Below are 13,843 nucleotides of genomic sequence, written 5' to 3'. Positions count from 1 at the left end.
TGTTGTTATTATTGTTAAAAATAATATTAACAATAATTAATTATTAAATTTTATTAACTTTATTATTTTAGTTATTATTAATTATTGTTATTTTTATTTTTATTAATATTATCATTATTAATATTTATTATTATTATATTTTATTAACTTTATTATTTTAGTTATTATTAATTGATGTTAATATTATTTTTATTAATATTATCATTATTAACATTATTAGTATTGTATTTTATTAACTTTATTATTTTAGTTATTATTAATTACTATTAATATAATAATAATAATAATAATAATAATAATAATAATAACAACAACAATAATAATGATAATATTGTTAATAATGATAAATTAATTATTTTTATTAATTATTATTTTTATCATTATTTTTATTGTTAATAATGATAATATTAATAAAAATAAAAATAATTAATAAAAACTAAAATAATAAAGTTAATAAAATTTAATAATAATAATAATTATTATTATTATTATTAATGACATTTAAAATAATAAAATTATTTGTGATTTGAACAAAGGTAATTTAAGAAATATAAAAAAATTAGAAGGATAGAAAAGTAAATTTATGTTTCATTCCCAATCTCACATTTTCATTCCCAACCCCTCCATGGGAATGAAATTTCTTTATTCCCAAAGTGTGTGGAGCCCACACAATTTATTCATATTCTCAAATTCAATTTTGTCAAGTAAACATAGTTTTGATTCACAATCTTTATTCCAAGAAGTAAACACATCATAAATGTTTAAAAACGACAAATTAATGCACATGCAATTGCTGAGATGCAAGTAACAATACTCGCATATTTCCTAATCTGGGGTTTAGATTGGATATAAGCCAAAAAAATAACATTTATGATACCCTATATCGGAGAATGCCTCGAGGCAGTTTCAATTTTAACATTATTTTTTTTATAATGACTTTTATGTGTATTAAATCTAGTTTTCTTTTATTTATTTATTTTTAAATAGGTGTATGTCTCTTATATTCAAGTTTTTCAGATGAAGCTTATGTTGTGGATAAGGGTAATTGGGGGCAGGCATTCAGTTCGATTTTTTTCGAATCAAACTAAACTGAAATTACTCAATTTTGTTCAATTCATTTCTAAGAAAAATAAATAAATTAAATAGTTCAGGAACTCAAGAACCGATTGGTTCTCATTTGATTCAATTTAAAATCGAACTTAATCGGAGAATCAATTGGTTCTCATTTGATTTGGTTCAAAACCGAATCAAATCAAAGAACCGATTGCTTTGCTGTTTAAAATTTTTTTAAAAATATTTGTTTATAAATATAATATTTATTTATTATAAAATTATTTGACATTAATATTTTTGTATAAATCATGAATTTGTAGTGATCACAATTGAATAGAATTAAGAAAAAAAAATTAAATTTAGGTGAAAAGTCCAAAATTTTAACTAATAAAAAAAGAAAAATTATCAAAATTCTTAAACTAAATAATATTAAACGAAACTGAATTATAGAATCGAACTCAATTTGGTTTATTTATTCATGAACCAATCAGTTTTAGTTCGACTGCATTCAAGGGAAAAACTGAACCAAATCGGTTACTGCCGACCCCTATGGATAATAACGGAGGGAGACCTCTCTTGAAGCTACTACGCCGCTCTCTCTTCCGAAAACGTTGTACCCATTTGCTTCTTTCTCTCCACTGGAGGCAGGTCATCTCTCTTTGGCAAAATACTTTCTTACTTTTATTTTCTAGAGTTTTTGTCCTTTCTCTTTATAAGACGGTTTTATATCCAGCTAGATCAAGAACATATATATATTTTATTCGTTTTGATGTCCCTACAAAATTATTTTTTAAAAATAAACAACTTAATATTTATATTCAAAAAATTTAAAAATATGTCATTCATACGAATCAGGCTACAGTGCAACCGTGGTACCGTACCGCAGCTACATCCAATCATTGAATACACTTTGATTAGTAGAATCCACTGGCATCTAATGACTAATACAACTGTGGTACGGTACTACAGTTGCACCATAAATTTCTCTTATTCATATATATATATATATATATATATATATATATATATATATTAATATATTTAAATTAAAAAAAAGACTACTTTAATAATTAAAAAAGGGGACAAACATCCGATACTCAAAAGTCAAAATCAATCTGAGGCTGTCTGAATAGTGAATATGATATCTATTTTTTAATTTAAAAAAAAAATTGTCTTTTAAAAAAAATGCAACGAGAACTGAAAATGGTATTAAGGAAGGGAGCTTCAGCCTCGCGGTGTCAGTATTCACTCAGGAGCGTCGCTTCCAAGAAACTCTACTTTGAAACCAGTGGTATAAAGCTAGAAGAAACAACGACAAATCCTTTCACCAATCACGTTTCCCCAACATTTTCCCTGCCTCAACTCACAATTCGCCGAAATGCCACTCTTCTCCCACCGCCACAACTCCTCAGCTCTTCCCACCTCCACCACCACAAACTCATCCTACTCAGCCAAAGATCAAAAGCTCCATAAACTTAATTCTAAAATATCACTGCCCATTCTCCTCTTTTCACTCCTCTCCATCTTCTTCGACCTCGCTGTCATAACCTTTGCCGTCAACGCCGTCCGCCGCCCCAGTCCCCTACCCGTCTACCGTTGCGGTAGATCCGAAGACACTTTCCGTGCATTCTACTCTCTATCCGACTCCGCGATAATGGAGCTCTCCTTGATCGCCCCAAGCTTCTCGGGTTTGTTGGAATTCAAACCGGCTTCGCTTCAGCTGATCGCCGGGCCGCTCTTCGAAGAACGTGGTTCCCTTCTGACCCGGATGGACTCTTAAGGTATAAATGCTTCATTTATTTTATCAAAGAATTTTTTTTGGGGGGGGGGGGGGGGTGTTGGTTTAATAACTGGGAGAATATGCTGGTTTAATTTGTCGTATATTTTATAGATTAGAGCAAGCTACCGGGATAGCATTTCGGTTTGTAATTGGGAAATCTAAAGATGCAAAGAAGATGGCACAGCTTGAGAAAGAGATTGATAAGTACGAGATTTTAAACTCATAGATGTTCAGGAAGAATATTTAAAGTTTCCTTATAAAACGTAAGAGGTGAAGTTCTCTTTGTTATTTCGATCTAAAAAAACGGTGGCTTCTTTGGTAATTTGGTTTCTTCATTTTTGCTATTGTTAGGTTGGCTTATTTTAGAGCAGCTTTCCTGCTTTTTGAAGCAGCTTATTACGTCAAAGCTGATGATGACATTTATTTGCGCCTTGGTATCTGAAATAATGAAGATATGCATCATGCATTCTGTGACTCTTATAAATGTGTTGTGACATTATAAATTTATTTTCTTTCAGCTTCTTCAGATCGCCTTGCAACTCTTCTTGCCAAGGAACGTAGCAATCCGCTGACTTGCATTGGTTGTATGAAGAAAGGACATGTGATCACTGACCCTAAAATGAAGTGGTATATGGGTTTTGCTTATTAAAACTGTTATCTTTCAGATATCTTATATTTTTTTTCTTCATTTTTTTAATTATTTTATTAGTTTATTTATAATTTTGAAAATTTCAGGTATGAAAAATCAGGGCACCTTATTGGAAATGAATACTTCTTGCATGCTTATGGTCCTATATATGTTCTGTCTGCATATGTGGTGGCTTCATTAGCTGCTGCAAGAAATAACAGGTGTGCTTTTGGATAAAGTTTTCATTGGTCTTCATACATTCACATTTGCTTATCTTCTTTTACCTATTAGTTTAAGATTGTACTGACAAATGACTGAAAATATCCATTAGAACCAACGAAAAGCTAAAATTTCATGTGTCCAGATGAAATTTATTTTATATATTTTCCCTGTTATGATGTTGGGATAAAAAGTTCTCATTGCATACATTTTGAGATTTTTTCTCCTTCAAAATGTTAATTTGACTTGCTCTACTGTTTATGTAATAATGCCTTCTCTGTTCTCTTTCAGTTTTATTTTGTAATCTTTCTTCCTTTTATGCTTTTGTTAATAGATATGTTCTGCTTTTCAGTTTGAGAATGTTCAGTAATGAGGATGTAACTATCGGGTCATGGATGCTTGCTATGAACGTCCACCACGAAGATAACAGAGCAATATGTGATCCTAGATGTACTTCCACATCTATAGCAGTGTGGGATATTCCAAAGTGCTCAGGTAACACAATTTTTATCACTTGCCCTGCTGTAATTATGTTTCTTATTATCACATGCCCTGCTGTAATTAGATTTCTTGCTTTCTCAAAGAACTATCTTGATATGTGATTTCGGTACATATAAAATTAAGATTTGAAAATCATGCTTTCTGTTTAAGTTCTGATGATCATGTATTCTTTACACATGAAATATGAAGGTCTCTCTTAAAAGTCGTGAGATTGATGGACCACCAATTGTTAGGGTTCTGTAGGTTTGTGATGATTTTGTATTACATTGAGTTGATGAGATGGTGTGAAGTAAGGTTGAGCTTGAGGGGAAATGCACAATTTTCAAATTTTCGAGCAGAGTTAATTACAGATATTAGCAAGAGGAAAAAGGAAATCTAAACCCATCGAATACAGGTTTTTTTAGCCCATAACAAGTCATGATAATGTTATAAATTTTACACGTACCTTAGGAATATGACGAGGTGGGATGGCTGTCCCAAGGATATCAAGGTCGACAACCACACTACCTATAACACTCTGGACAAGACCCTCTGCCCATTCCAACTTGCAAGCACAGATCCTATTTAGAATTTTTCTCCTAATTTGATTGTTATTATAATAAGGATGATGATTATGAGGAAGGAGCCCATTTAGCGAGGGATCCTCTAGATGCTAGAAAGGTTGCTTGCATCCTGGGGTAGCGCTTCTCCATGATTGATTGTTATTCAATTCCACCAAAATCTTAACCCCGCTGTATGGAGCCACAACCCTGGCTCTTGAAATCTAGCATCCAATAATCCAAGTGCCTTAGAATGTTGGGGACATGTGGACCCATCAATATGTTGCATATGTTGTCTAAACTTTGAAGTGGTCAATTGCTGGGTCCACAACTGGACATCGAATCTTCAGATGCTGATGACCAGTTCACTGCAAGATTCCCAAACATTTGTTGTGGGCTGGAATACAATGAAACACATCTTCAGCAATAAGAGATTTCGTTTACTTTTTAAAAACTTTTGTCTGGCATTTTTATCACGTATAGCCAGGATAGCTTTTTCAGTAAGTTGTTCCTTCTTTATTATTTTTATCTTTCTTTTTAAGTTGATGGATTAGAGGAGCTTGAGACTCATGGGGCCTAAAAACAAATTTGATGCCTGGTGATTATGCATATTTTCACATTTTCTATTACATTACTTATTTAGCTGATGGTTTAGAGGGAGTTTGAAGCACACTGGACAATGCATTATGCTACAGTGACGATCCCTGAAATCTTGCATATTCATCTTAATTGCAAGTCCTCTGCCACTTGATTTTTTCTCCCTCTCATCTCCAAAACAATTCATTGATGCTCATAGTGCTTCTGCTGATTAACTTTGCTTCCATTGAAAGTTCTTCATGAGTAAACAATGCTACGGAGAATAGTAAAAGAGTTACTTTCTTGCTTTAATCAAAACTTCTCAAGCCCAATTTCTGGTGGCACAGCCTCCACACATGCACCGACAAAGCCCACAAGCCTAGAACCTTCTTTGATCCTTCTGAATCCTCTATGATGACTGAATTGGATTTAAAATTCTTTAATTAAGAATTTAAGAAGAGAGTGTACAGGAATTTAATTATTCTGTAAAATTAACTTTTGAATCCTCCCTGATGACTGAAGTATCATTATATTCAGGTTTATGCAATCCAGCAATCAGAATGAAGGAGCTTCACAATATCAGTATGTGTTCCAAGAGTCCTACATTGCCACCAGATGATAGATAATTTTTAACTGAAACCTTGCGTGCCACTTGCTAGGCCAGATGAGATGAATTTCTTAAGGCTACATCCAGAATGGTCCCTTTTGATTTTTCTGCCTTACTTGATGCTTATTGTAGTAGAAGCAATGTCTTCCACTAAAAGCATTCCATTCCAATACCTAATTGCTGCACTTATTGCTATCTTAAAACATTTTTATGGTACAGAACCTATCAACGCATTTGCAGAAGGTGCTGCTGGTGCTGGCCAATTTAAGTGTACGGAAAATGCATTTGGAGAGGTTTATAGGGGTTATTGCTCATTTGTAGTAGTCTGATGTATAATGCTGGTTCTTTCACTGTAAATTTTGATAGGACTGGTTCCAGGTGTTGTGATGTACATTATTTGTTCTAGAGGGGCTTTTGGATGTCCCTTGAAATGAAAATATTGAAAAGGTTAGGAGAGTCATCCATAAGTAAAGAAAGTGACGAGGAAATAGAATGTCGTAAAAAGTGTTGAACAAGTGATGGTAAATGCTGATAAAAAATCTGAAGAATGTGAAAAAAGTGATGAGAAAATAGAATGTGATGATAAAGGGTTGAAAAAGTATATGATATGTTAGAGAAAATAATACAAAATTAATGGTGCAAAAGTAATGAGAATGTCTTGAAAATATGATTAAAAAAGAATTGATCTTCGAACGAGGATGATTGTAAAGTCAAGAGAAATATTGAAAAAGTAATAAAAAAGTGACAAGAATGCACAAATGATGAGAAATATTGAAAATGAAAAAAGTATAACAAAAAAAAATGAGAAATATTAAATCAGTGTTAGAACGTTAAGGGCGCCCCTAGGTTAAATCCCGAAAGCAATAAATGACGCCGTTTCAATCTTTTTTTTGTCCTTTCATTCAAGCTAAAACGATGTTATTTTATCTTGGTTACAGTCTTAAATTGTTATAGTCCTAAATTGTTACAGTACTAAATTGCTTTCTCTTTCTCTTCGTCTTTCTCTTCCGCTTCGTTTCACGGCCACCATCACGCATACCCAACCATTGGCACCCACCACACTGACAGTCATTAGCCTGGCAGCCACCATCACAGAGGGTTCCATCACATATGCCCAACCATCAGCACCACCAAAAGACAAAAAGGGAAGTTTGAACAAGGATGAGTGTCGGCATTGTCGTTGAAGGATGAGTTTCGGCATTTATGGTAGCTGCGAAAATTTTCTAACAGAAGATTGAGTTTCAACATCTACCCTTGAAAGTTGAGTTTTGATTCTACGTTGCTTTCCCAATAGCTAAGGTCCTATCTTCTTTGGCAGCAGCTTATTTTCGAAACTTGAATTTTACTTGAATTTGGCAAAATTAGTTTTTCTTATATATATTAGGGAAACTAGTTAGCTTTTAGCAGTGAATAGAAGATTGTCGTGCAATTTGTTGGTGAATTATATGCTCACGTGCCATTGTTAATTTTGGCTATTGTGTAATTTGTTGGACTAAGTATTAATTACATCTCTAGATGCCCTATATTGTGCATGTAGGCCAATATTCCTTATTAAAACGGTTTGTACTTGTCAAGTTTATGAGAAAGTCGTTTGCAAAGAATTTGTTGTTTTATTTTGGTGGTGGGTGCCGATGGTTGGGTATGCATGATGGTGCCGATGAAACGAATGGGAAGAGAAACAGAGAAATAGAAGGAGAAATGGGCTGTGAGACGAAGAGAAATAGAAAGCAATTTGGGGCTGTTGTGAGAGGAAGAGAAAGAGAGCAATTTGGGACTATTGTTGATTTTGCCTTAAAAAAGCTAAAACGACGTCGTTTTATGAAGAATAAAAGAAAAAAAAAAGGGATTGAAATGACGCCGTTTATTACTTTCGGGGTTTGACCTAGAGCTTGACTCGGGATAACTAGTATTTTCCAAAAATTAAAAGAAAGGTTTAGAAAAAAAAAATGTCAAAAAGTAATAAGAACATTAAAGTGGTGAAAAATGTAGAAAATAACAATAGCATGATTGGAACAATAAAAACGACAATGCTGAAAAAAAATGTTGAAAAATACGGAGAAAGCGAGTCAAGAGACAAAGCCAAATTAAAAAACTAGCGATGATAAATTTTGGAACACGAGATGTTAAAAACAAATGACTAGAAATTTGTAAAAGCAGTTTTAATAAGTAACAAAAATCGTAATTAATACACTAGAAAATATGCATATGTATCATGTTACCTTCTTCCATAGACGGTACTTCGGAAATTAACTGCATCTAATGATCAATATTTTTCTTAAAAATACTTTTGTGGTTCGGTGCAACATCAAATTTCGCATCGGATTTGCTAATTGGTACCTCATATCTTCGCAGAGGATCCATTTCTGTAGTGTTTGGAAGAACTAAATATGCTGATAGAGAGAAACTGGCAAGAGCTGGAGAGGCATATCTCAGACAGCTCTAAGCTAAGTTATCGTGCACATGTTCCTATATAGATATCTCTTGTTCACTTAATTCCTCTTATTTTTCATTGGCGGGTAAACGCTTCACCGATTATGTATTGTAATGGTGTTTTTGTGAAGTGATAACTGGATCGGTAAACTGACATGCTGCCGTTGTAGCTTGTGTTTGTGTTTCAACAAGGAACCAAAAAAAAAAAAAAAAAAAGAACCTAAAGTTGTTGCTTGATGTATTATTCTATCGATTTCACCAATTAAGTAATTACTTTATTATTTGAAATATAATTTTTTTACACGTGGAGCGGCTTCAAAGTACAAAACTTAAAGATTACAAGACAAATCTCCGCCGGTTCAGTAGTACTTAAAGATGTGTTTCACGAGGCGTCTTGTCTTTCTATCCAAGAAATATTAAACTACGGTCAAGCTGTACATACACGTGTTTTTTTAACCCTACGCTACCCCGCATTAGGAACTCGATCCAATTTCTAACAGAAGCTGTTGAACACATCAGCGGCACAAGTTAAATTCCCATTTACCACAAACTCAATGGCCAATGCAGACAAAAAGTCAATGCTGGATTGCCGTGCTGCTACTACACCGTCATCTGATGCGTGACAGTTACTTACACAATTAAAGACAAAACAAAAATAAATTAGCCACGTCATCGTCATGCACCAGCCATCCTACGTGGCAGAACATTGTGCCAGCGTGTCAGCTTTCAGCGCTCTCACTCCCTCTATATACGTTACTCAAATCACACTTTTCCTCTCCATCGTATCATATCAACGCTCACACTCTCAGACTCTCAGTACGCGTCTCTCTTGCTCTGCTCTCGACATGAAAAAAGAAGACTCAAAGTCCCCCGATGAGAGCGGCATCTCCGGCGACCTTGTCGGAACTTTGACCATGTTGCTGACCGAAGTCGACGATGAAGCCGAGCTCTCTCCTGAGCTGCTCATCAAAGAAGAGAAGATAGAGGAGGTAATGCGAGAGTTATACAAAGAGATATCGACCTCCCCGTCATGCACCAACGTTAACCCCACCTCTCCGCCGTCAAATGTTCCGTCACCGCCACCGTCTCTGCCGTTTGATGTAAAGAGTGAGAGCTGTGGGGCGTCTATTTCGGTCTCGGGGTCCACCGTGATGGCGGGAATTGAATACGTGGGGCCTACCGGAAATATCGCGAGCGCGGAGAATGGGGTTTGGATGGTTGGGAGAGGGGATGGTAATAGTAATAATAATCATAATGCTGTTGGGGAGGAAATGGACGGATGTGATTTATTGGATGTTGGTGATGAGTGGCTGGCAAGAGTTCTTAGATGGGGTCCACCACTCGAGCTTGAAGAATGCAAATGAATTTGACGATCACGATCTTCTAAGACAACAAGTAACTAATCCGTACAAATAATGGTGGAGTTGCATGTGTATGAGAGAGTAGGTTCCTAGGAGCTGTTTGTTTGGCTCTATGTTTTTAGCTTTAAGTGTTTTTTTTTTTAAATGTTTCTTTTTGTTTCTCTGTCATCGTAGTTACTCTGCACCCTCTTCTCTGATGAAAATACAAACACATATGTAGTTAATCTTATTTTTGTTTTGCGCTAAATAAGCCTTAAGCAATCAGCAATAAGCAGTAAGCACTGGCCCTGGAATTTACGGACAGTTCATGCATGTGAAGTTCATGATGCCATGAATTGTTGTTGGTAAAATTGCCTTCAGTTTCAAAGTGAAACACAATTATATTAAAGATGAGAAAATGATGAAACACCCAAACATTTCGTAAAAAAAAAAAGAAATACAGGAAATTGACATTAATCAATAAGAGAAAGGTGGCAGTGGGAGAACTGGTGGATAGTATAACAGAGTACAGATTTTGGCTCCGGTTTCAAGGGCTCTAAATCTTAATCTGGTTCTGATTCTTTGAAATCAAACAAAACCTTAATGCTGAAAATGGAAAAGCATGCAGTACAGTAGTGAGTTCCAACGAAGACATGAGCGTCGTCTAGCTAGCGAGTAATTAAATGACCGGACCTGAAAATGCGAGTCTAAATTTCTAAATTAAGGTAAGCTAAGCACTATTATTGCAAGGTGTCAGATCAATTTACTTGATAAAACAAGAAAAAAACCGATGACATGCCAGCTATATTGTTGGTTTAATAATTATATCCAATTTTTGACCCACTCCTCCTCACAAAGTTGTATTCTCAACTTCAGTAGGGTTTGGTCTTCTTTTTAAAGTCCATTATTCACCCAACAAAGAAACAAGATGAATTTTTTTCAAAAAAGAAAAAGAAAAAAAAAATACCCCTTTGTAGTTGATTGATCTAAACAGCTTGTAAATGAACAGTTATCTTACAAGAGATTTTGATTGAGCGCTAGCTCATTTAATTTTTGTGCTAATCTTTGAGAAAGTAATCAAATTTTAATCATATATAGTTATAAATGTACGGGTGCCAAAAGATTATTAAAAGATGAACACTAAATCCAAATTCAAGGCATTGAATCTAAATTCCTTAAATATGAATCTAGTGGTGAGTTGAGTTATATTAATTTTTTTTTTATGATCTTTTTTTTATGCATGTATTTATAGTAGTGTATGATTAAGATTTAATATTGTATATGATTGTTTATCCAATAATTATCAATCATTATATTAAAACAACTCGTCAGGAAGCTTCACTTAGTGCTGAATCTAAATCTAAGTTCCTCGTAATAATTTGTTTCCTCTATTTGAAATGGTATAATTAAAATTAAAATATTACAAATTATGAAGTGGTAAAAAAAAGATTATATTGAAGACAGTATTTTATTGTTTTTTTAAACTCTTTTTATAAAATAACTACTGCATAGAGGGCGCTAGATAATTTAGTTTGTAAAACATCTTGTAATGACTTTCTAAATAAAAATATTTCTAAATAAAATTAACAACTTCCACATAAATACATATTTTGCAAGTTGTTTATTTGATAAAGGGAGATGATCAATTTATCCTATACTATATATCAACTATCTTCTTATTATTTTTATAATATCTAAAAATCTCCATAACACCAAAAAATTTAAAGGAAAAGAGGGCTAAATGAGTAATTTACTTAATAATTTATCCAAGGAATATTAAATATATACTTACTATAAGAAAAATGTTTAAAAAAACAAAAAAGTACTAAAAAATATATTATCATTAATTTTTTATTCATGCCAAAATATATATATATTTCTTATATTTAGTATCAAATTTTTATTTTAATTTCTATTTATATGATCTATTTAATTTTTAGTAAATATGAATAAAAGTGCATTTGAAAGTACTTTCAAATTATATTGTCAATAGGATTATTAACTATTATGAAAATAATAGGAAATAAATACTATATCTTGATTTTGATAGATAGAAAACTGACAATTTCATTTGACTAAAGATATAGGGTATAAATCAAAAGATATGCTTGAAATTACAGCAAGAGAAACATATAATTGAAATAAAGTTTAGGCCGCGGCTAATATGTTTACGTTTCTAAGAGATTTTTTTCCCTTTCTTTTTTTTAAATAGAACTAATGAGGTAATTGATAGTATTGGTTTACTATAGCACCTACCCCACGGCTACTCAATACTGCTCACTATATGCCCATCCACCTAATTTGTGCCTAAGAAGCTATGAGAGACGTGACCACATCACCAAGTAAACACACTCACCCACCTGACAGATGCAGCCAGTGGGCTCTTGGCTTCTGCCTCATGAAATTTATGGGGCTACAGGACCAGAGGCAAGAGCCACGTTCAGACTTCCAAAAAGCAACAAAAGAAAAATGATAGTAATAGTAAATTAGTAATTGTTGCTGCCCGAACTCAATTATTGATGTCAACAAGAGGCTCCTATAGCCAGGCCTGTGTTGGATAGATATGGGTACTACAATGTGAAGCGTCTGCTACCTAGGAGGTTGATTGAAACTTGTGTTATTGGACCAATAAATGATGCATAATTGTAATATTAAATGCCCAGTTTTCTGATGAGAAGTGAAGACTAGAAATAAGCTATTTATTGGGTATGCTGTGTTAATTAAACTGTGAATGAGCCACAAACGATGTTTCTTCTTCTTTTTTTCAAATTCTTAATTAATGTTTAAACTGCTACAGGATTAAAGTCGTTTTGCGCCGTTGGGTTTGTAGTAATATTAACTGGTGCTTTCAACAGTATTGAAAATACCAATTCTTCTTATAAAAATATTAAAAATAGAAGTGTGTGTATATACATCATTTTTAAATCGTAGAGTTTAATAAACTTATTTGTAAATGAACTATAAAACTATATAGTTTAAAAGAGTTAAAATCTTAACTCTATGTACACCCATACTAGAGAAAGACCACACACACACACACAAATTCTTATACTAATTTACATTTGATAAAGAACAATGCATACATCAAAAGGAAAAGTGCCATCGCAACCTACAATATGAATTTTTACTTAAATTGCTGAATTTGGAGATTAATTTGATCCACTCTATTATGTCTTCGGTGACATTACCAATAAGATTTTTATTGTGCTAGAATTAGGGCTTCTAAGATAAGATAAGAAAGTCCCTACATTTTATGCATTCACCATTTGTCATCTTTACGCCTAAAGACAGCATTGCTTAATGCTCACCAACCATTGTTACACATAATTTTCAATTTTTAGTAATTAGTAACGTTTTTCTCCCCATTTCAAAAGAAAAAAAAAGGATAATGTGGTTCTCCAAACTTTCTTCTCAATATGCACCTATATAAAGTTTAGTGTTAAAACTAATAAAAAAACCTTAAAGTAATAAAAATAAAAATAAAATTTTGTGTTTACACTCATTAATCATCATCTCCCCTTTTATGGATCATTAGGTAAGGGGTTTATATGCGTATGTTAATGGAATGTGAGAGGGTAATTTTATTTTCTTTCCCAAAATGAGAGAGAAAATAAAAGAAATTTGCTCCCCGAAATGTACGTGCAATGAGACTTAATAATAGGTGCTCCTAGAAGGCCCAATCCCTAGTCTTTCCTAATAAAAGAGTAGCATTTTGACACCCCTTAAAGTTCCTCTTCATTTTTTTTTAAATTAAAATTACTGAAATAACCTAATACAAATTAATTTATTTTTTGTTTTGACTAGAAATTCAATTAAACAATTAGATAAATTTTTTGTTTAACAAGCCTTTTACACCCACCTCATTTCATAATTTATTATTATTAATTTTTAATCGATTTTTTTTTTTTTTTTTTTTTTTGCTGAGAAAACTACAAGAGTCTAGAGTTTTGGAGATGAAATTAGATTATAACAAGTAAAATATTTAAGATAAACTTACTATTTTAGGATTTATATGCAATTTAAAAATAAATAATTTTCTTATGGGTAAACATTTTATGGGAAGATGGATAATTTTAATATATAAACTTGTATTCTATCAATTACATTGAAGGTGTTCAAGAGAATAACATCCAAAAGGGGTATTATAAGAATGTTAGAGACTTAGAGGGT

General features: G+C 32.9%; 1 protein-coding gene across 1 annotated transcript; it reads left to right on the top strand.

Annotated features, from left to right (window-relative positions):
- Positions 1-2,253: 2,253 nt before the first annotated feature.
- LOC18055486 (probable beta-1,3-galactosyltransferase 12) lies at positions 2,254-6,681 on the top strand. The gene is given in 9 exon segments (XM_024177529.1): positions 2,254-2,699; positions 2,702-2,834; positions 2,945-3,039; positions 3,042-3,096; positions 3,185-3,267; positions 3,352-3,460; positions 3,569-3,682; positions 4,033-4,175; positions 5,834-6,681. Coding segments are annotated over 9 exon segments (1,089 nt in total). The 5' UTR covers positions 2,254-2,431; the 3' UTR covers positions 5,923-6,681.
- The last annotated feature ends 7,162 nt before the right edge of the window (positions 6,682-13,843 follow it).

Source organism: Citrus clementina, unplaced genomic scaffold, assembly GCF_000493195.1.
Source record: "Citrus clementina cultivar Clemenules unplaced genomic scaffold, Citrus_clementina_v1.0 scaffold_1, whole genome shotgun sequence".
NCBI classification, from domain to species: Eukaryota; Viridiplantae; Streptophyta; class Magnoliopsida; order Sapindales; family Rutaceae; genus Citrus; species Citrus x clementina.
This window is presented reverse-complemented; position numbering and strand designations above follow the sequence as displayed.